Source organism: Atractosteus spatula, chromosome 5 (assembly GCF_055471065.1).
Source record: "Atractosteus spatula isolate fAtrSpa1 chromosome 5, fAtrSpa1.hap1, whole genome shotgun sequence".
NCBI lineage: Eukaryota > Metazoa > Chordata > Actinopteri > Semionotiformes > Lepisosteidae > Atractosteus > Atractosteus spatula.
This window is the reverse complement of record NC_142710.1, coordinates 28,243,974-28,268,717: the sequence shown is the minus strand read 5'-3', so window position 1 is coordinate 28,268,717 and position 24,744 is coordinate 28,243,974. Positions and strand designations below refer to the sequence as shown.

Below are 24,744 nucleotides of genomic sequence, written 5' to 3'. Positions count from 1 at the left end.
TGGAGGTTCTCAGGGATTATAGGTTGTGCTGTAGGAATTTCCAAACAGACCGTGACATCATCTTGAGCAACAAAATAAGAAAAATAAAAGAAGACTCTGCAACCTCTGCAACCTTATGCAGCCTTAAGCTTTAATTCTTCATAACACTGACTTTGAATGCTCGAAGAGAAATTTACTTTACCAGTGGTGTAGTGCATGGACTACAGTGATCTTCTAAACCCTCGTTTGCTTCTCCAGTGAGCCCTGCAAAATAAGGCCACAATGTCCCTCCTTCCAGGTCTGGGTGAATGAGTAGTGCAGTACCTGTAGCTCTCTGTGGGTCAGTCCAGTACTGCCAGACTCCAGTTGAGCTGTGAAGGGTGGTGGCATGTGTCCTATTTAGTTCATACCATGGAAACCCACAACAGTCTCAGCTTCTGAAGTCTGAACCTTTTAAGAACAAAATGAGCAAGTCTATTTTATGAGCAGTTTGGGCCTTAATTTAAAATACACTGTAATTTGCAGTAATTGCTTGTTAGAAAAAAACCCCACTATTTTAAATGTACTGTTCGCACAATTTTTTTCCTAGTATATCAAAAAAAGATAAGAAGAACTGTTAATCCAATTAGCAGGAATCATTAACCTAATTTTCAAAACCTGTATTAATTTTCATGTTTATAATTCCTTTCCTGGGTGTTCTTCAGACTCCACCCCCAGTACACCACAGCCTACAGACCCAACACCGCCCCCGACGTGGCCCCTGGCCACTGACAGCGAGGCAGGGAAGACCTGCTGCCTGTGCGGTGCCTGGTTCAACAACCCACTGATGGCACAGCAGCACTACGAGGGCAAGAAGCACAAGAGGAATGCTGCACGGGCACGACTCCTCGAACAGCTAGCAGGAAGCCTGGATGCCACCGAAACAACAGGTCAGCGAAGAAAGAAATAAAGTGTGACTGTGTCAGGAATAGCAATTACCTCTACCCTCAATGTCCTGCTCTGAATTGCTCTTTGTATTCAATTCAATTTATTTTTATATAGCGCCTTTCACAACAGGGTTGCCCCAAGGTGCTTAACAATGCAAGTGACCATACATTTCGTCAATACAGAATAGAAGACCAGAAGATAACGGAGGAGAGGAACCAAAAACTCCTTAGTAAGGAGAAAAAAAAACTTTTAACATTACATTATTAAAAAAAGGAAATAAATGAGGCTATTAATCCATCAATCATATCTTCTGTGTGTTAGCACTCCATGCAGATCTCTGTAGACCAGTAAATTCCTCCTGAACGATAGCTATATCCACGATGTCCCTCTTGGATCACCCAACTCAGATGGTGGGCAGCATCCAACTCAGATGGTGCCCAGCCCGGGCGCCATCCGGACATGTGGGGAGGAGAATAGGATAGTTTGGTCATAGCAGATGTATCTACAGTACCTAGTGGGCCAACAGAGAGACACACAATGGCATGTACAGCAGCACCAGCAGCCATGGTTGCAGCAGGCTATAATGTAAGGTGTGAGTAGGCTAGGCTGAAGTAATAGGTCTTCAGTCTGGATTTGAATACTGAGATTGACTCTGCATCCCGAATTTTGGGTGGGAGACTGTTCCATGAGCTAGGAACCCTGTAACTAAAGGCTTTACCGCCAACTGTTATTTTATTAATTCGTGGAATATGAAGAAGACCTGCATTCTGTGATCTAAGCAGGCGACTTGAATGGTAAACATTAATAAGTTCCATTAGATAGATAGGTGCCTGACCTCTGAGAGCCATGTAAGTAAGTAGAAGGATTTTGAAGTCTGTCCTGTACCTGACAGGAAGCCAATCAATAGAGCTTAGTATGGGGGTTATATGGTCATACTTTCTGCTTAGTAACAATTCTAGCTGCAGCATTCTGAATTCGCTGCAAGAGTGGTGGGTGCTCCCTGATAGTAGGGCATTGCAGTAGTCTAACCTGCTGTATACAAGAGCATGTATTAATTTCTCTGTGTCTTCATTGGAGAGAAACTGCCTTACTGTAGTTTTGCAATATTTCTTAACTCTAGGAAGCATGTTTTAGATACCATTTTAACAACAGAGGTCAATGAGAGCCTTGTGTCTAACATGACGCCTAGGTTACGTGCAGAGTCTCTGAGGCAAATTTTTAAATCCTCTGAGTTAAGTGCTGAAGTTATAAAAGTCCTATCAGTATTGTTGCCTCCAAACAACAGAACCTCAATTTTATCAGAGTTGAGTATCAAAAAGTTTTCACACATCCAAGTCTTTACTTTATTAATGCAATTAACTAAAGTGATAATAGAAGAGTTGTCGTTTGGTGTAAATGAAATGTATATTTGAGTATGCATCCTATCATTGGCTTTCCCTTGCACTGTCCAAGGCAGAAGAGTACAGCCCTGAGCGTGTTGTAGTTACCTCACCAAAAGTTCATTTTCAGTCACTTGGTCTGGGTTTCCGTTATTCTGATATGTTACATTTTTTTACCTGCTTAATTAATTTTAAATTGACATAATGGTCATTCCTCTTCTTAACGTACTGTAGCTGTTCTAATTGTGGATTCGGATATGGTTGATTGCCAGCATACAGAATCTCCCTCAGACGAATGGTGTGATAGTTTCTCTTAGCTGGTGCCGATTCTGTTTTTTTTAGGTGAGCAGTAACTGAGCACAAGAGTGTACAGTAGGTACCGCTCTCACAGATTAGAAGGTAAAAAGAATAAACTATGAAACTGTATATTAATATATGTGAGTGCTGCTTTCATGCCATTTCATATGTTTTTTGCCTTGTGATATTTTCCATATGCCATGTATGGTATTAAACCATTTCTGCTATCAAAGCTAAGTTAAAGATAAAAGTTGAATATGGGTGTGAATGAAAGAATAATAAGCAATAAAGAATAATAAGCAATTAGCATCTCTCCTTGAGATTAATCAAACCTTCCTGAATACGAACACCTTATTACTACAATTGTAGAACGGAGGAACCCAGAGAAGCATGAAATTGCATGCATCCAGAGCTGTCATGTCTTAAATACTTGTATTTGAATATCATGTGATTAAGTTTTATATATTTGAATTACATTCTTTTGACCTATTATGAGTGTAGCATGCACTGAGGCAACTGGACCAACCACTTTATTTTTCTGAACTGTACAAAGATATCAGTTCTTGAACATATATTGAACTAGCCAAGGTTCAATAAATTGTTTCTCTGCCTCCTTCTTGGATACAGGGCATCTATTCACATTCAGAAAGTCTTTGTCACTGACATGACTATGTATAAGCATACATTCAGAAGGATAATAGGCACATGCATGGCATACAGGTATAGCAGTGTGAGAATAACCATGGCAGGCACCATCTCAGTTCAGAATGTCTTGACTCATCAAGAGAACACTCTGAGCATCCTTCTCTAGCTGCTCCCAGAACACAAGACCTGCTGGAATACTGGTGGAGATAGTGGAGTGGGAGGAGGGATAACACATTTCATGTTTTCTTTTGTGCTTTTTCAAGCTTGTAACAAGTCATATGCATGAAACCCAACATCTTAGCCAATATAGATTATGTTCACCACTCAGTCTAAAGGTGTTTTGAGCAACAAAAATAGAAAGCATGCAGAACTCCTTGCTGCTCCCTCCAGGATGAAATTAAACAGGATAGAGCTCAGGGTAGAGAAGACACTAGAAAAAACTCCCCTGCATATCACAGACAGAAGTAAGAGAGCAAGAGAGAGGTGTCTGAGTAATTATATTGCTTTCTCTTTAAGCTATCGATTTTCTTCCACTTGTAATGCTGAAAACATCCATGGTTCAGACAGAGTTTGTGGGTGTTAGAAAAACTGATAATATTCCAGCTCATGATGTTCCCTATCATTAATATACAAAATCAATAATTGTACTCAAAGTTTTAGAAATCTACCATGAATGGGACATTGTGCAGGTAGGCATGGATGCTTCCTAGAAAGTTTTATTTCAGTTTCGTCAATGCAAAAAAAAGTTTTTTTCTTAATAGGACATGTGGCCTCTGTCTTGTGCTACAAAGCTCTGCCTAAATGATTGGATTTCAGGTGGTACTGCTACAAATGCCTTTTGTAGCTACATTTGTGCTGAAAGGCTCTCATTACAAGTGTGTCAACAGCTGCCTGTGTCACCTGTTTCTTCACATCACCTTGGCACACTGTTTCTGGAACAAAGAGGATGAATGCAGTGGAGACAGTCACATCAGGACCACTTTCACCCACTGTAATCTCGGGAAAGTTTTTTTTGCTCTCTTCCTCTCTCTGAAATTCCTTCTCCTCTAGCTACACATTGAATGTCTCTAAATCTTCTGTCCGAGTCATATTCCCTAGCTGCCAGCAGGGAGGCTGGATCAGCCTACTCTCTTTTTTCAACCACTGAAATTAACATAACACCACGGGAAACCTCTTCCCTCCCTCCATCCTGTGCTCTCCAAGGACCACAGGAGTTCCACAGATACTCCACTGAACATCCATCACCCTCATTAATCCCCCGCGTTGGGCAGGTAAAATATTCTTCTCAGGCTCTCGGGGACAATCTTGCTTCCTCTCAGGATACGTGCCACAGGCAGAGATGTTCGGAGAGATACAGAGCTGTACGCAAGACAGCAGTTATAACAAACAGTGTGAAACAAAAAAACTGTAATTTCAATGCAATTTAGTTTATATTACTAATCCTTCACTGGCAGGGGCTTCACGGGGAGGTAATATACGAGGTTCCTTAAGTGACTGGGACTTTGGCCCTCAAGCCACAGAAGGTAGTTTGTATTCTGTTTGTAAAGCGTTTGATGGAGAGGAGCAGAGTTGGATTTCATCTGTGCTAAAAGCAGTAGATAAAATTTAATTTTGTATTTAATACAAATTTAAGCTGTGGAATTGCTGGCTGAAGATTGCAATGGGCAATGCTGTATTAAAAAGAGGCTTTTTATTTACAGTAGTTACACCTACAGTTTAGTGCTTGAGAGACAGGAGAAGAGGCAGGCATAGTGGTAGGCCGCAGTCAGCATTGCTTATCAAACTGATTTACTTGCTTTTTTATTTTACTGGGTCTCAAAGTCACACTAGCATTTAAAGGATAAAGGGGACAGAAAAGTTACTGCTCTTAATGTCTGACTCATTCTTCCTTCTCCAGCTCTGTAAAAACAAGAAGTATAAATATCACGTAAACTGATTTCCCACAAGAAAGCAAAAGGTCCTGCAAAACAATGTCAGTGCATGCAAGGCTGATTCGTTTATCTTTGAAGACCTTTAACTTAGTTTTTTCAGGTGACTGAAATTGCAGAAGCATCACATTATTCGCTGAACAAGGACAGGCCTGTGCTATCCATTTAGAAGCACATTAAAACAATTGGCGTACAAGGTCTCTGAGGGACAATCATCTGCTGAAAAAAAAAACACGCTCCTCACCATCTAATTGTCTCACAGTGTTATTGGCAGCATGGAGAGATATGAGACTAGAGAGATTACAAGGAGTTTTTCCCAGCAGGGGACAAGCAATAATGAGGAGTTCATCTGTATGCAAGATAGCGCCAGGAGACAGCCTGGTCTCCACTCTGTGAGGGAAAAGGTGAGTTGAAGATACAAGCTGGGAAGACAAGAATGAGAACGAAAGAACACAGAGGGAAAAGTGAAGGAGAAGGTTCATCTGAGAAGGAGATTGGAACATTGTATTTCCCAGGAAATCCAATAGCTGGAGTGAGGATTGATATCCTTGGATTAGAGCAAACTTTGCTGAACTCTTATTCATATGTTTCGGATGAGCCTCGTCGTCATTTGGGATTCAAATTGTGATATTGAAAGATGCCTGGGGCCACAGTGTCCTTAGGGTTTTATCTCAGCTGAGCTCCTCAGTATGTAATGAACTTATATTATTGATCTACTTGGGCAAAGCTTTTCAAAGATTTTTAGTGGTCAGTGATTATTTGGAGACATAGAAGATCTGCTGGATTGTGGCGTTTGAGATGCACTTGCAAGGAGGTATTTTATTCTGTCAAGATGTGTGTCGGGCTGCTTAATGTTTCGGTGGTGGCCTATGTGTGTGCTGAACACTCCGGTACATGTAAATTATGTGAATATCGAACAGCTTGTTAAAATGTGACTTTCACTTTTAGATATACTGTAGGTGTAATCTAATTTGCTCTATTAAAGTTTTCCAACAGAGAAAGAAAAAAAACAGGCCAGCATGAATCAAAATTAATTGTACACTGACAAGTATATTCACCACAACTGTGCCTTACATTACATTCTGGAGCAATCCCCATATAGCAACCGCACTCTGGCATTGAAGGACTTGTTGGTGTGTAGTGAGTGATTTCGTTTTATGGGAATGAAATTAAATGTAAAATCATCTTTGATGAAGCCATGATTGGGCCCTCTAGAGCTTGAGACTTTTCATGCCAGCTTACTCACTCCTCTCTATCCTCCCTGTGCTTTCTTCAGCAACCAGGACTGTAAATCTGACTGCATAATCCCGAAGAGCTGCAGGATGTTTTGCATGACGTTGTACAGTAAATCAGGTACCCAGATCTTAGTTGGAAGGAAAGCTCTCATTTATAAAACAGCAATTTCAATGTGATGCAAATCTAAATTTGTTTTTCTTTTCGCAAGATATTCCACATCTAGTCACACTGACTCTCTGCCTTTTTTTAGCACTATTCCTAATTCTAATGGAGTAAATGCTTAAAATGCAAATCTAGGGAATATAAAATACAGGGAAAATCAAGGAAATACTTAAATTTATATTGTGCATGGAGAAATTGTGCCTTTTTTAATCTTTGGCCTTTGAAATGATATTAAGGACATATTACAGAATGTTATAATAATTGTGGCGAGTAGTGGTTAGGGCTCTAGACTTGGAACTGGTAGTGAGTGCAAACCCCAGGTGAGACTCTGCTGTTGTACCCTTGAGGACATTTTGTCACTCTAATTGCTCTGATAATATACTTAGCTGCATAAATGTGAGTGAATGAAAGTCACTTTGGATAAAGGCATCTGCCAAATAAATTGATATGAAATAATAAATTAGCTGTGGATGTACATGTTTATGATGCATTTTTTGCACATTATGCAGAGAGGTGGGTACTGTGTACTGTAGGTTGTCACACATCAACCCCTCTGTGCATTTCTAAAGTTTTGCACTCAGAGCTATGGGTGAGCACTTTAGCAAACTACAGTAGTTACAGTACTTCAGTTTTCAGAGTTTTATCTACTGTCAAAACATGAAAGGAAATCCCAAGAAACAAGACCTAAAAGCCACATATTCTGCATTTTCTAATCAACTAATTTCTAATTAGTCAATTGAATTGCTATTGATTTGCAACTGGCTGATATCTGATCTCCAAACATGTTAAATTTTAAGGAGTTGGCTGGACTGATGAGCTGATCAGGTCATTAGAACTGAAACAAACCTTACCTTAACCCAACACAGACAAAATTCTTTAATCTGCACTACACAACATTCATCAATGTGCATTTTATGAGAAGTTCTACTACCGCCCTGCAAACTGCATGCAAGTGAAAAGCCTTTGGCATTTGCTGCATTTTAATTAACAGGGATTAAATATGACTATTGTATCATGAAAGATTTGGTTTATTAACATCACACCATGGCTGCTGAGGGTCTGAAACACTGAAAATGTTCATAAAATAAATAAGCAGCACAGCAATTAATCATTGTTTTATACACCCTCACAGCAATCTGGAAAGCCAGCTTCCAACAGATTGTGGCCTAGCCCTTTAATCTATCATCCAGCTGTTTTATCCTCATTTTCAATTCAATTTCCAGAAAAAAACATGATTCTAATTAATACACTCTCATCATCTGAAAAGAAAGAAAGGTAATATCAGGTGGAAAGTCTTTTTGTCATGAGCACTCAGTACAGTTATAAAGAATCCCTGGTGCTCAGGCATTTTTTCTTCTCAATTCAACGCACATAGATGTTTTTTTTTGTTATTTATCTTGTTGTCTTTTAAGAACTGGAAACGTTTGGCAGTATTGTTACTATATCATTAACAATAGCAGTTATAGTTGATCTTAGTGCTGTGTGCATTATGCCTATAGGGTACATGTATAGGCATAACAGCTTCCAAATTAATCATACTCATCTGGTAACTACCAGGCCTTATTTCAGTGGTTTTGTCAGAACCTGATTTACAAAGAAACAATTAAACAAAAAAGGGACAGCTAGCTTAAAAGTTTGGCATTGACACATCTGACTGAGTAAATGTCAGTCCCGGACAAGGTCAGGCTTCTCTGGAACAGAAATTGAAACCACAGAAAACTGAATGGTTTAAATATTACCTTACTAAATGCAGACATACAATTTCTCATAGTGGTTTTGGGTCTGAAGTTTTGAGCTGGTTATACTGTATCTGGTGTTCTACAGGGCTTAATACTGGGTCCTTTGCTATTTACTATGTAAATGTTTCTGCTTGTCTAAATACTAACATACTGTAACATTGTCTGAATTGCCATTGGGTAGAAAAGTATTGGCTGGCAGACTGTTCACGTTAAACCAAGGCTGCTGTTTCAGAACTGTCTGACTGCATGGCTAATATAAAAAGTTGGATGACAAAAAAGGTTTTGTTTCTTAAATGTATTATGACTGAGGTGATGTTATGAGGTTTCTCCCACAAAACCAATGCTGTAACTTTGTGAACTGACCAGACTGTTTTTAATTTACAATCCAAAGTGAAGATTTAGATTGTGATCTTTGATCATGGGTATAAGATGATGGAAATATAAAGGTTATAATGAAAAAGAAAATCTGTATATACAGTGAGGCCACACTGCAGATGTCTGAACAGCATGTTTTAGACACATTTAAACAGAAATGTAAAGTATACATTCAACCCACAGACTTGTTCATTGTCATTGTTCTCACAGTTTCTCAGATTACCAATTATGTAATTATTATTTTCGGGTTTTCACAATTTGAAAAGAGTTCATTAAGGCTATTATAAATGCAAACGGAAAAGATCCAAGAAATTAGTAGTCTTGCATGTCAGATATGGTACCATACAATTACTGCATATGAACCTCATTTTATCCTTCCTTTCTGTTAGTATGTTTATACAATATGTATGGTTAGGATTTTTGGAAACCTTCATGTTTCCCTTATATTCTGTTAAGTCATATATACTGTAGGGTAAAATGTAAACAGATTTTACTCTGTATGAATGGGAAATTGTGTGTGTGTGGGGGCAGATGTCTGTGAATGATATTCTTTGCTCTTCATAAACCATCAGTCTATTTTGGGACCATGGCGGTTCTGTACCACCTGCAAACCCTTTAATTAGCACACATCTGTTTCCTGAATCACGAGCGCATTGGAGAGTAATTGGCTTCTATCCATCCTTACAAAATCCTTGGAAAAATGTCCAGTGCCAACTACTCTAAGGGGCAGTGTCATTAGTTCTCCTTCCTTCCAAGGTCCGCTGACTGGGACAGTTCCATAACCCTCCAGATGTAAAGTACATCCTTGTCTTTAAAGCACCCCTAACCCATGAGCTAATATTTAGATATGTGATGTGATGTATTTTGTTGGGGGAGAGGGGGGTTATTTTTATTAAATGACAAGAAAGAACAGAGACACACAAATATGCATACAAATAGAGGAAAAAAAGACATCCACTGACACAGAAAAAGTACTAAAATACTAATATTATTAAAATAATATTTTAATAAAAAGTATTAATAATAAATACCTTTAGAAGGCTTATAAATGAAGCCAAGGTAAAGAAAATAAATAAAAGCCCCAAAGATTCGTTAATTTTTACCACATAAGCACAGATAATCATATATAGAAAAATCCCTTTAACAGAAATAACATTTGTACTCAGTCCCACTTGATTGCTGTCAGAATCTGGGACAGGACAGTGTGTTCAGGTGACCAAGGCGAGATGGTGGTCTCCGCAGAGCCCGCAACACCTCTCAGCTTCCCCTGGTTAAGGTCTGTGCAAAAGCAGACAGGCGGCTCTACAGCCTCCACGTGGAAAATTCAAGAGGGTGACTGAGCTGTCCTTGTGGCCCTCAAGTAGCCGGGGACTGCAGCCGGAATCAGGCTGCCAGAGCCTTGGACACATGGGCCTAGCCAGCCAAGCCGTCGGGTTCGAGCTGCAGACTGGCACCTGCTGGGGGGGGGGGGGGCACGGACACCCGCGTATCGGCCAAATCTGCTCCAGTGAGTGCTAGCAGCCAGTGCCCCATCTCCTTATTCAGCACAGATCCCTGGCAGAAGCCCACGCTCCCTACGATGAGGAAGCTGGACCACTGGCTCCTCCCCTTGCTCAGGTCCCGCGTGCACACACGCATGTCCAGGCCCCGGCTGGAGAGTCACTCCGATGTGGTCTTTTTCATATATTTGTGGTATATTGGCATCAACCTAAACTTTATGCTTGTCTTTTAAAAAAACATTTACTTTCCTATAAATCTTGTACTGTAAATCTATGTGTACCACAGGATAAATGTTGTCCAGTGGCTGTAAAAAATTAAGTATTCATGTTCATTTGTCACAGACATACCTCATAACTGAGTTAAATAATGAGCGAGGATCTGGAAGGACAGAGCACAGAATGACTTGCTTTTAGTTTTTATTTCTTAAGTCCAACTTATTCTATCATGAAACATTACAGTGCTTTATGATATTAAAGTGTGGGTATGATTGTATTTGTATATTCAATCAATTTGGATGAGTTTTGATGTATACAAGTCTTTTTGAAATAACCATTTTTATCTCCAGTTAATTGTGGTGGCTGTATCTCTGTTAAGCACTCGCGTGGAAGTAAATGCTTGCTCTTGTTTTTCCGACCTGTACAATCGCTGTTAGCATGTCTGTGTGCTTTCCCCCAGCTCTGCGGAGCAGCTACTCGTGCAGCGTGTGCAACGTGATTCTGAACTCCATTGAGCAGTACCACGCACACCTCCAGGGCTCCAAGCACCAGAACAAGTAAGTGAGCTTTGCTAACAGATGACCTCCCAGCTGCACAAGGGGAAGCTTGGCTGATGAAAGAAAGTAACTACGCTTTATCACATTATCTTAAAGTTGTGAATTGTTGTTTTCTTCCAGTGTTGTTATATGAATCCCTGTTTTTTTTTTCTTTCATTAAAGCAATGGCCTCTTTTAATCACATATGAATCACACATTGCAATTCCAAGTGCAAGTACAAAATATTAATCAATCTGCAGAGTGTCACAGTTTGCCCGTCTTTATGAATGTTTATTTTGATATACTGTGCTAAAGCATACTCAACCACTGGGAAATGAGTGTACACTGTGGGAACTAAAAGTAAGTAGTATAGAGTTTGTAACATACAACTTGTAATGCACTGATGCACCTAAAAATTGTTTTGAACAAGGGTGATCTGAAGCAGTTGGCGATCAATGCAGTATAAATGTCTTCTGACACCTTGAGGCACTTGAAGTAAAATTAAGAACACTCACCTGCATTTCATTCACAGAACAATTTGTCCGCAAATGCGTTTCCTGCATTCTGAGTGTCTGCGTGATCCTGAATTTCAGCCGTCAGATTGCAGTGACGTTAGAACACAGGCTGCCATCTGCAATAGGAGTTTTTTTCTAGAACAGAGAATGGAGAAGAAGGCGAGAGGTGGGGAAGAATGGGCTCCTGCTGTGAATAATCCTCGTGGGTACCTACTGAGAGGCAAAGGGGTGGGGCACATTTTCACTTTAAATTTCAGGATTTTATATAGGGCAACGGTCAACTCAGAATTTACTAGCTGACTGTTTGGAAGCGAGAATTCTGTGTCAGCTAACAACAAGTATTTAATTACAAACCACCCGTTGTAATTGTGCTTCACAAACAAGCAAATGATTTACTAACAGCTGGGGGAGGAGCATCTGACACCAGAATCGCCACTGTCAGCTGCTCCTGGTTATGATTAATTGCAGTTAGTGCAAACAACTGTGCTAATCATCTTCATGAGCCACAGAAGGATAGCAATGGGAAATAAACACATGCCCAAGCCAAACAAAGCTATGAACAGCACTGCCTTTACTTTACAAGAACTCAGACATTAAAACATACATTCAGATACAAAAATCCCTCATCTCGGCTTTCTGTCTCCGTCAAATTGTAGCTATAGGCAGCCAATCAAATGGTAGTGTTTCCTGCATGCAATGAGCACAAAGTTCATTTCTTTTTTTAGAAGAAAAACACAATAACCCTTCATACACCCCGTTGTTAAGATTTTAGACAATTTTCTTATTGAATATTAGTGCATAGGAAACATCACTAGCTTTAATTTGAGGGGAGCTGAAGGAGAGAGTGGGATTCCATGAAGCAATGGTTTTCTGCAATTTCCCTCACGGGATCAATAAAGTATCTTTCTATCATCTATCTATCATTTCCAAAAAGCTTTAAATTTGCTTCCAAGTGTAAATTTCATTTCTTTTCCAGCAATAGTTAATAAGGAGCACATATCTATTTGATTATTTAACCACGACCTTTTTACTTTGTTTGAACATTATTGTTGAATAAATAAGGCAGATTTTTACTGATTCCTGCTGAAATATAACTGCACCATCGATTATCAGAAAGCCGGTTATTTCACCAATGAAAATACTGCTCGAAATACTGTAAGAAACAAAACTGAAAACAGAACACCCCAAATAATATAGAATCATATATTAATATTTATGCTTTACTACAAAATAATTAATCGCTGCTTAACATACAGTAACAGCTTGTCACAGAAAGGATCGTTTTTTTTAAAATTAATGACAGCAGCTCAGACTGACTTTAGGATACTGATAGGACTGGCATATCAACACCAAATAAAACAAAAGCTGGTGCCTAGAAGCTCTACACTGCCTTGTAGAGCTGTTTGTGCTGTTCGGATTCCTGAGGTAATCAGTACAGCTTCATTACTCAAAAAGCAGTGCTTAGTGAAGGGGAAAATGTGGGTAGGAAAGTAATGGCTGGCAGATTGTTTTCATCATGTAAACCCATGTTCAGTGAAGACATGATCACAATGCGAACAAATGAATTACTGTATCTCACCTGCACTCCCTCAGCAGATGGGATCCCTCACATTTATTCAATGTGACAAAGTGCAGGGGGGACGTAGTTTATATTAGGGAAACGCACACTAGATTAGGATGTTGTGCTTTTCTGAGCCCAAACTGAGTCTGGTTCTGTCTCTGGCTACTGTCTGTCCTGTATCATTGAAATTGAAATAGAAAAAATAAAATAATTGGATGAAGATATGTGAATTTAAATCCTAATTCTGAATTAATGACACCATAAAAAATCCATGTTTTGCCCAGTATTCAGGGATGGTGTATGATCAAGTGTTCTGCTACAGCTATAACAAATTAATGCTTCCATTACAGTAACGAGAGCCCTGATGCAACAACTGCTTGTATTTTATATATATATATTATAATTAAATTACTTTATATGGTTTTAGAAGTCTTTATTTTAGATTCTGCTGAACTGGCATGGAAGATAAGACAGTTAGCTCAATGATGGATGATTAATTTTCATTAAGTTTAGTTTCCATACAAGTATGTACAGCGCCTTGAAAAAGTATTAATTTGGCTTAATGATATATGTACATTTTTTAAAAGAATATTTTATTTTAGACTTGAACTGTTGTTGGACACTGTTATAGGTGAAAGAAGTTTCTTTCTATTCTAATTATTAAATTTCAAATTATTAAATTTAAATGATTAAAATTCAAAATGATTCAAACAGCAATGTCTATTATTTTGTCTATTATTAAAAAAATATTTTTTCATTCTATTGTTCAAAATATTAACTAAATACTGTATGCATTACAGTACTTAATGCATTGAAAATGCATTCGCTAAAACAATTTTGGCATTACAGTAAATATTTAATGCTTAATTAAAAGTACAGAATATTTTCTTCATGCATTGCTTTGTTTAAGTTAAATGTTGCACTTCCTGAAGCATGTGAGACAATCGTAAGTTATTCTGACTGTTCCTAACCTGCAAAGAGGTTGAAGGTCACTCTCTATGTAAAAGACTATGCAAATCTCCATATAATTCAATATTTAGTTACTTTGATGTTCTGTGACACAATGCTTTGCAGCAGACATTTATCAGAGGTTTCTTCCTAAAGCGGTACACACAATGTGGCTGTCAAAAATTGGCATCTCAAATTTGTGTGATATTCAATATTTAAAGATGTTTAAAATAAATACAAGCACAAAATCACAAGCCACGTTTTGAAAGAGAACCTACTGATTTTTCATCTCCAAGTTGCCCAGCAACATGTTGCATTGGCAGGAAAAACCATCACAGTCCAGCAGATGTTATCCTGCACTGTGATAACAACCACACATTGTGATTCAATGACTGTAGACGACTCATTAGGAAAAGTGAGATAGTGGCCAGTCAGTGTAGCTTTCAATGAAGGCTGTTAGCCTAATCAGAAATTTCATTCTGAGATTCTCACATAAAATTATTAAAAGGGAGAGATGAAAGCAGAGGAAAATCATGCTATAATGATAAGCGTAGCTTTATTAATTGTCACAAATGCACAATAAAATAAGTTACTGCAATTACACCTCTTTTCACTTTCCCCTAAATTGCAATTATATCATTTCCCTTAAAGTGAATTTCTTAATGTAAATGAGAAATTTTTTGCAGTGCTCGGTAAAACAAGAATCAGCATTTAGCCTAGGGGTACTCCTGCTAATATAAGAGGAGAAATTGGTTTGAAAGGACAGAAAATGTAATGACAGTAGTGGAAAACAAGAACTTTAAATTCATTATGAATTTCACTGGACTATGACAGTAGCGTGGTTATATGCCTAATGATGTTTTTAGCATTTCTGAATAAAATCCAGCATTAAAAACATGAAGTTCCCCTCCCTTATTCTCTTAAAGCTTAAAAAGTACTTAGATCTTCAATTTCTATTATCTTTATTTCCTTGGGTCAGCACAATTTGAAATTCTAAGAATAAATTTATTTTTGAGTGCTTTTATGTGCAGTTTACCTTCACTATGTCAGACTTTATCACCTTTATCCTACGTTTTCTCGAGGCAAAGACTTCTGAAACTCAGAGGTTGTATTTATGCCTTTTGAATGTTTCTGACAGTTATTTTTGAGCTGTCCAATCTGGCAGTATTTAGTTTAGTGTTGCACAAAGAACCATAATGACAGCCACACTGTAACAATAAGAATTATCCACTTTTAAGGTCTGCAAAAATGCAGAATTACACCTCCAAATAAAGCAAGATACTTCACTTCCACTGGTACAAAACTGTCACTGAGCCACACTCTCTTAGAGCTATTCTGTGCTAGTAAGTGTTTTGGAATTATTGGTTTGGCAGCACAATAATGCTGCATAAAAACATCCTGTTGTAAATAGATGAGCATTAAATATTGCACTATTCTCCAAACTGTCGTCCATTACAGACATACTGTATTAATAGTGAAGGCAGTTTTGGTCTTCTGTTTATATTAATCTCTTTCTCTGTAGTAAATTCCTTTAGTCACCCTGTGTTACTTTAAAATAGGGGATTTTAACATTGCAATCACTTTCCAGTTGACAGAGATTTCCTCTAGTATTTCTTTGTATCTTTTTGTTTTGGTGAATTGCATTCATTCACAGCTATAAAAAAATAGTTCATGCTTTAAAACCTGACCTCAAACATCTTTGCTTTTCCTCCTGTGAAAGCAGTCCCATGAAAAATGTTAAGTTAATGTACTGTGATATGGATTAAAGTTTAATTTTTTTTTCAGTCCCCTTGAAGTATTATCAAAGTGAGACTTATTAAAGGCACATGAAATGGGCAGAGTTGGCATGGCAACTGCACAGAGCCGGGCAGATCTGTTTCTAGGGGACATCAGGGAGTCAGAAAACAGACTCAGTCGAGACCTGACTGAGCAGCCCCTTCTGGGCTGGACCCCTCCAGGTCCTTCCAGCTGGCCAGGCAGGTTGTTATTTCTGCAGATAAAAAGCAAGAAACCCGCACAGTGTATTTATAGCTCAAACCTCTCTGTGTGGGCCTCACAGATAATCATATACACTAGCCTTAGAAAGCCAGCGGTGGGAACTACGGCTGCATCAACAAAAGGGAAGATGGAAAACATTCAGATCTGACCTAAGAGCTGGTGAATGGAACACAGTGCTCCCGTTGAAAGTATAGTGCTAGAGTATGCCTTAAATCTCATTTACACTGCCTTATATCTCATGAAAAATCTTCTCTTCCAGCTAATCTCCCATGTTTCAATACTAGCCGCACTGACTCCATGTTTTTCAGCAATACTCAAAAAGTGTTAGGAAATATTAATGAGGACCCCATGCAGAAAAACCAGGACTATCTCCAGAGGCGTAGTCGATATAACAGTCCGAGGTCCGAAAGCTGAAGTTAAACAAACCAGTTCAAAAGTACAAAACCAGAAGCGGAGCTGTAAGCTGTGAGGAAGCCGAGAGTCAAAACCACAACGATAACCTAAATACCAAAACCAGGAGACGTAGTCAGAGAGCAAACCAGGGTCAGGAAGCCAAAAACCAAGTAGTAAGTAATTGTGAAAAGTCAAAGTAGCTCTAGGCAGGAAAACCCCTAATACTGAGCACAGGGGAGAGTGTGAAGCAGCATTAAATAGTCTGGGGTAAATGGCTAATTGGGAACCGTGCTGGAATGCGAGGTGGAATGACGAGTCCTCCAGGGACGTGGCGTAACAAAAAGAAGACAAAGATTAGTTATGTCGTGCTATAGGCTGTGGACCTTGTCCAACAATTTGATGTCTTTATGTCAAACTCATACAAAATGTATACTGTATGCTCAAGATGGGTATTTTCAACCATCCAAAGACTCAAAGCATCAGTTTAGCTGTCCATAGACAAAACAACATTTTGTTTTTGCTTTGCAATGAATGTATTTCAACATAAATTGCGTTCAACCTTGCCTCTAAGAGGTCTTGCATGTTCTTTCCTGGAGGTGTCTGATTGCTTAATTCTTCAAGGGTAAACAATAGTTTCACTGTGCTATGTGGTGCTGCACCTGTTGGTGAAGCATGGAAGCTTGCCATTGTTCTATTATTCATACTTAGTATTAATACTAAAAGCTCTTATGCAATCATCGAATTGTCCCATCATACTGCTGTACAGCAGCCCACACAGAAAACCCAGCTCCTACTCCATAGATGATTTCATACTGTCTTATCTCTTCCCTGGCAAAAAGATAAACTACCAGGCACTCGTCAATTCAGGACTGAGATGTCAGAAAATGAATTAAAATGTAGTGTTTTTATTATTATTTCTGAGCAGTTAATGATTCCACAGACCTGTATAGGTATGATTATGGTTCTGTTTTGCAAATTTGCACAGTATCAGTGTTACTGCACAACATGGCATAAGGTAGGCTACATCCAATTGGGTAAAGAAATGATTTAGTACAGAGGTGCAGAGCAGTTTAGCTCAGCATTGAGTATGTTACCGTTAATTGTTACAGTATAGGCTAACATCACAGGAAAACATAAACATAATAACCTTGCTTTTAAGGAACCTGATAGCACAGACACACAATTAACATGGAAAATAGTGTGCTAAAAATGAAAAATCTAAAATGTAGTTGTTGTAATCCAATACTATGATATAGTGTGACAGGGATAGAGAAGTATCCTTTGAATTTCTTTTAAAATATGGATCGTGAGTTTGGAAGATTTAGGAGGGGAAGTTTAAGCTATTTGTGAATCATTTTACGAGCTATGTACTGTATGCATATGTGCTTTTAATTCAAGTGGTCCTAGCTGTACTGCATATATTTAGGAAACAACATGGAGGAGAATGCATAATTTTAAAGTTAATACAGTAGATAATACCTTTACAAAGTGGAGAGTCCATGATGTAGTCTTTAAATGATGTAGGTGTCTTTAGATAAACAGCATGCCAATTAATACACAGGGGTCTTCTAAGAGTACAGTGACAGAGCACTAGGTACCAGAAGACTGGGGCTCTGTGCAAAATGCCTGTGGATCCTCCCTCAGTTCAGTGAAGAAGACTGATTTCTTGGAAAGAGTTAAGAAAAAGCATATATCGATTAAATAAAAGCAATGTAATCTTAGCACTCCAGGAGCAATGTTTGTATCTTCTTGCTCCCGTATCGATCCCTAGGGCTGTCTGGAACAAGATAGGGGGTTCCGGCTCATTGCTCTTTCCCTGCCTGAATCATTGCTCCAGAGAAAACATTGTAGCCCTCAGGAGCCCCATTATTAATGCAGGGAAGCACCCTGCGAGACAGCCCGGGTCTGCTGTTAAATCTGGGCATTTCTGTTCTTACTCTCCACAAAAGCTTGATTCAGCACATAATAGAAGAAATCATTCGCTTTCAACTGTGAGAAAACTTACTACTGTAAATACAAAATCTAACAACCAGGCTGTATAGGCAACAGGGTTTAAATACCAGACAGAAACTTACCGTATTTGCTGAAACTTAAAGGTAAAAAAATATTATTTAACAGTTAAACTTCTTACAATATAACTTTGGTCTAATAACTGAACTATAAAACATATGTTCAGGGCTTCCAAATGTCAGAAACTTGTAATGCAGTTTGCATCTCTTTCTTTTTCAATTTGTTCTACAGTACCAGATGTTCCAATTGTACCTCAAATAATTCAGACTAGAATGGCTAGTAAACATCATAATTAAAATACATCATGCTTTATAACTATTTAATTTTATAAGTAAAAAACACCAATATTTAATTAACAACACATGTATCCAATTGTGGAGCACATATTTCCTGTTCTGTGACCAGTGTGTGGTACACGAATAATGTCATGCTAATATCATGTTGCTCATGCTAGTACTTCAAGTTAATCCCAATGCTTTTACTGCAAATAAATTGGTTCTGAGCAATCAAAATACAAAGCCTACATGGACTATGGAATGGAATGTTGACAATATTTTCTTGGTTAACTAGACTGATAACTGCAATTATTACACATAATAAATGGTTTTGGTAAATGTGATTAAAACTGAGCCAACTGAAAAGTAAAAAGAAGAAACACAACATGTACTGTATGTAAGTTGTTGAGCCTTTTTCAGGCGTGAAGGAGAGAGAGGAAGATGGCAGGAAATCAAAGGATAGAGCAGATGAGAAAGAACATTCAAAGGAAGGAAGATTGAGGGGAGATGTCCCCAATTAATAATTCCTGAAATCATAATGGGTGAGTGCAATTTCTGTGTGGCTGATGTATAAAGTACACTGCAATGTGCGCAACATGCAACATAACAGAATATTCTACCTAAGATTATTGCTCATAGCAGCTACAGTTAAAAGGTCTGGCTTTTCATGCTACAGTAAATATTTGTGCAGCATATTCAGTTTTTGTTTTGCCAGAGCTTGCTTTGCCTTCACACAAAGCAGGCTCACTTACTGACAGTCTCACATACAGTACACAGCGCTCGGCATGGTTCTCTCCCTTTAGTCCATTGCAGTTCCTTCGTTTAACTGGGACATATCCTTTCATGAAAACGATGGGAAAAAATGACACTGCATGACCTGTGTACATCCTTTCTCTAAACTCCTCCTCCAACTTTTGTAGCAAGATCACTGACTCTACTACCACTGGTTTCAATGACAATTGTAGAAGTTATTTTATTGGAGTTTTTTATTGCTGATATAAGTGAATAAGTAGTGTTCCTCATTTTCGGTATATACCGTATATTTTTTGTACAAAATGTCCCCTTAATATTGCCTTTTGCCAATTCTGGAGTTTTTGCAAATAAAAATGTAAAGTACATTTAAACATCACCATAAACACATAGATGTGTTTAAACTTTGTTTTGTCATTGGTGACTAAAATGAAAATATGGTAGATTGACATTTTTGTCATCATATCACCCAAGAATTTATCAACACATCTAGTTTGAGGTTTTTGTTTACTGTTACTATTAATATGCCTCTTTTTAAATTCTTTCTTTAAAGTAATTTTAAAAGTCTTTGAAAATATACCTAGAACAAATGCTATTGTGTATAAGAATTTACTTAAACAAAAATCTAGGAAAGATATCCCAAGAGCACTAGAAGTACTGTAGATACTAAACAGCATCCTGCATGCATTATAAAATGAATTCCATAATCATAAGCAGCAGCGATAGTTAGCAATTGGACTTTGTAGACAATTCTGGCTGTACTGAAATGCTTCTTGCCTCCCCTTTGAAAATAGCATGTCCAGGCACTGAGTAAATAAGGCAGAATGTATTTTTACTCTTGTAAGATTTTCTTCAAAACTATTCTGCTGACAGTTGTTGGAGATTACCGATCATCTTTAAACTTGTACAGCTTTTTTTCCCCATAAAATCATGTTTTCCTTTACTGGATCAGGGCCAATGAAATTCTTGTCAAAAATATCATTCTCTTTGGTCACTTTGCAGAACCTTGAAGCAGATTCATGGTATTCAAGAATAACATTGATTTACAAAGTCAGTCTGTACTTTAACCCCAATCTAATTAAATTTGTCTTTACTTCAGGGAGCAAAACGTTGTCATGTTAAAAAAAAAGAGTAATTGTGCCTTGTAAGTTGGGGGTATGCATTTATGGCAATATGCATTCCCAACGCAACAGTTTAGATGAGAGCCATGAGTTCTAATGAGTTCATCTCTCTTCAAAAGGTAAAAAGGGCAAGATGCTTACCTCTTTATTGGTATCATTGTTATGTCATCACAGAAATTAGGTTCATTAATGAAGGAATTAAGCTCCCTACCTAGGGCAAACAGTTTCATTGTTGTTTATGGCTTTTGTTCAATTCCTTATTTATTTAATTGGGCAATCTAAATACTGTATATATTGAGTAGTAACAGAGCTAGACAAATTAAAACTTGAAATTTAGTGAAATTAAGTCTTGCAGAATGGAATAGAGTGTTGTTCAGATTTGCCTAAAAGCAGCCAGTCGGCACTACTGCAGCCAGTGTCTCTCCTAGACAGCACAAACGCTTTTTCATTACTGTACACTGTTGCCCTGCTCTGCTCCCCACTTTCCCACAAACCTCCCTCACCACTTCTGTTCATTCCAGCTGACTGTTCACTGAAATTCGATTTCAGAGAGGTCTTGTGTAGCCAGAGCCATACCTTCACAGAAGTTCCTTATGTACTGTAACATGATAATAACATTTGGAATCTTGTATGAATTTTGTTTCAAAAGATTTAGGTGTTACATTAACATTTATCATATCCGCAGTCAGAGCAGAGGTCATAGTGCTAGGGTTAGAGGTGAGTTTTGTGCTGGGGTATTGATGAAATCTTATCTATGTGTTATTTCTCTGGGGAAAGATGGTTCATGAATTGTACAGTATTATAGTATGGTTTTGTAGCCTTTATGTAGGTGTTATTCTGATCACATACTGTAAGAGCTTATTCAAATAAGTCATTACCGCCTTTTCTCTTTTTCTCTTTTCTCTGACAGCGCCAAACACCCAAGCGGCAATAACAGCTGTAACTTAGAGCTGGGATCCCCCTTTCATGGGAGCGTCCTTCCCGAGTGGATAAATGATTCCCCAAGCTGTCAGTGTAAAATAAGGAATGAATCCAGTCCAGTGTGATTAGATATACAAAAATGTATGTTTATATGCTGTCGCTTAAAAGGAAAAAGAATTGAGAAATATGAAACAAGGAGTATGAGTCAATTAAAAATTAATATATCTACACACGTATTTTGTATCCAGGTCCTTTCGCTTACTATTCAGTAAGCTTTGGTTGTTTTTTATCATCAGCAATATATATTCAATGCAGTTCACAGCTACATTTTTTTAGAGTAACCATTTATGACATACAAGCAATAGCGTTGAAATTGAACTAAACATCTTGGAGTTATCTGTCCTGAAGTCTCTAAGGCAGTTAATCTCAATATACTTCTCTTTAGTACATAAATGCACAACCTATTTAAAGTTCATAAAAAGAGTCCCCCTCTTTTGCAGGAATGACCATCATTCCCACATCTCTTTCATTTATAAAATCACGGCAACTCCCAACTCACCACCTGTCCCCTGGAGTTATTATTTTAAAGTGTGCTCTAAGTGATTTTTTTCACACTAGCCTGGCTTTTAGTTAAGTATGTAATATAAACAAAAGAAAAATTTCAGAGCATTTGTGTGTGAGCCCTGCCTACTGTCCTGTACATAGGGGAACAGGGAAGAGGTCCCACTGGCCTGTTTCATTTAGTGGATATGTGCTCCTGCCCTGCATTGTTTCAATGAGCTACAGTACATCTACCCCAGCATGGGGCAGCTGGATTTGTTTCATGAGTCATGCCTGCTGCCTTCCATGTTTTTTCAATAAGAAACTGCGTTCACAAGTGGAGACTTGGGAGTCTGGTCACACAACTGCCATAAGAACAATGTAACTTCTCAACCAACTACTTTGTGTTCATGATTACAAACTTTTTTAAAATTATTTTCAAGTAAGTATTGTAGCGAGTTCAAATCTCCTGTAAAATATATAATTATATCCCTTATTTCTTATTAGCTAAACCTGTTGAAACTCCCTTAGTGCTACTGCCAGGTTAGATCAGGTGACTTCAGCCTCAGCTTGCATGTGCTTGATTGGAAACAGAGGGGCACGACCTTTAGTGTGCTCGATCTGGCACTCCAGTTTCAGTTAGGAATTACTCAAGATCTCCCTCATCTGGAGTGGGAATATAAGTATGGTTGCCGTGGTGACCAGGACGTTATGCTGTAAGGGCAGACAGCACTCTCTGCCACAACCAGGGCTGACAGGCAGACACACTCACAGCAGGGGGTTCCTGTGTGTTATGGCATGTACTGAAAAGATAATCATTGCTTACGATGTTGAACACATTTCTTTTTACTTCCTAGGTTGGCAAGAATTTCTAAACCTAGTGGAAACAAATCAGTCACAGTAATGGCATTTAATAGTATTCACCAACTGCAGGAGAAGAAATTCAATTCAAAGGAGGCCAGTTCTATATATATATACTGAAGCATTACCAAGCTATGCATTATTCATTTTCAAAACTAAAACGATGAGAAATATGAGAGGGGGGCAAAGCTATGTATAATTTGTGGAAAGTACCTAAATAAAAAAGTAGAATCCAAAACATTTCTAAGAATAAAGGGGATTTTCACAATTCTTTGATAGTATGCAATATTAAATCTCTTCACATGGACTATATTGGTGAGCAATCATTGACCCCTTCCTTCTAAATCAAATCGTTTATCCATATAGGGTAATAGGATTTGGTACTACAAATAGCTAACATTTTTGCATTCTTCATATACTGTACAGTATATTAGGACACCGAAGTGAAATTTGTCATTTTTGCTGTGTAGTTATGCAATCTGTATTTAAGATCAAAAGACTAATGTTAGGCAAATGTATAGAAGTATGTACAGTATAGTGCTTGCACCATTTTGACTAAACACAATCTTTTAGCATCAGATCTCTTTATTGAGTCCATTAATTATTATGTCCTAACGAGGAGCTAAAAACAAAACATGCATGCCAAGCTGAAGCTTGTAAACAGTCACTTCAGAGAGAAGGGTCAAGGTGCCTTCTGGAGGAAAGTCTATTAAAATTGACATTTCTGCTGGATGGATAGAACTCAAGGACATGCTTTACTACCTATCAGCCTGACCAAAAAGTACTGTAGTAGCTAGACTGCCTGTGAGCTGGACTTAATATACCCTGCTTTTACTGTTGTGCCAGTAAACTGCTGCAATTTAAAACATACTGGTTCTTCCTTAAGGGGAACTTGTTCATTCCAGTTATCCCAGTATTGTATGATGCTATAACAACATGCTAGGGTGTCCTGGCAAAGGATTATCTTCTTAGAGAAAACACAGCAACCTTCTTTTCTCTGAATATTCCTCAGGTTAATACCTAAGGCATTACACACCTCTCATAAGAGTCAGATTTCCTTTGTGAATCAGACAACAGAATAGTTGGACCTTTTTGTTCCTAATTTTGTCCCTAATTCCAGGCTATTTCACTTGTTCATTGCCCTCTGGGAGTTTGTGATTGTACGAATAGGTTTTGAATGTGTCACAGTTTATGTACAGTAAACATTATATTTCATTGCTTATGCAGTGTACCAATTAAGTGACAAAAAGCTGAAACTGAGAATACTTTTAATGAGCTAAATACTGGAGGTCCAGTACAGTCATGCCATAGAATGGTGAAGAATAATGTGTGTGTGCCGGGGGTATTATCACTTGACAGGATCACACCTTGTGACAGGTCTTAAGAGGCGGGAATAGAGTGTTTTATTGGTGATAATTGAAACACGGGTTAACAGTTCTGGGAAGATAAGACTTGACTTTTCCAGTCCACATTTTTAACATTTTAAAGGTGATGATGCTTGGTAGCTGAATTTAAAGTGTTCTACTACATTTACTTCAGATAAAAGTCAATTTAATAAAAGAAACTCCAAGCCACATCCTTTTAGTTTTATGTGTTCATCCTATTGTTTGAATGTTGTTAACACTGCCAGTCCCTTCTCTAGGAAATCGCTATTGTAACTTGCTTATTTCACTGCAAATATTAGTGAAATAGCAGATCTCCTGAATCCACAGGACAGCCTTTTGTTGTTCTTGTCAGGACCATCCAATGCCACAATCCTCTTCAGTTTGGCTTGTCAGTTTGATAGGCAAGGGTTTGAGTTGGAGGTGATGAAGACAAATCAGGACTGATTTAGGGAAGTATTCCACATTTCATGTTATGTTACACACATTTTTACTGAAAATGACTGTAGTTCAACATTGAAGGAGAGAAATAATAGATACAATTATTTTTC

The 24,744-nt window shown here is 38.1% G+C and overlaps 1 protein-coding gene across 1 annotated transcript in view; it reads left to right on the top strand.

Moving 5' to 3' along the window:
• LOC148834852 (zinc finger matrin-type protein 4) overlaps positions 1–21,535 on the top strand; it is a 55,690-nt gene extending 34,155 nt beyond the window's left edge. Inside the window, exons 5-7 of the mRNA XM_088916497.1 lie at positions 684–908; positions 10,843–10,939; positions 21,400–21,535. Of these exons, the coding sequence (XP_088772623.1) occupies positions 684–908; positions 10,843–10,939; positions 21,400–21,535 (458 nt within the window). The remainder of the gene's footprint in view (positions 1–683; positions 909–10,842; positions 10,940–21,399) is intronic.
• The last annotated feature ends 3,209 nt before the right edge of the window (positions 21,536–24,744 follow it).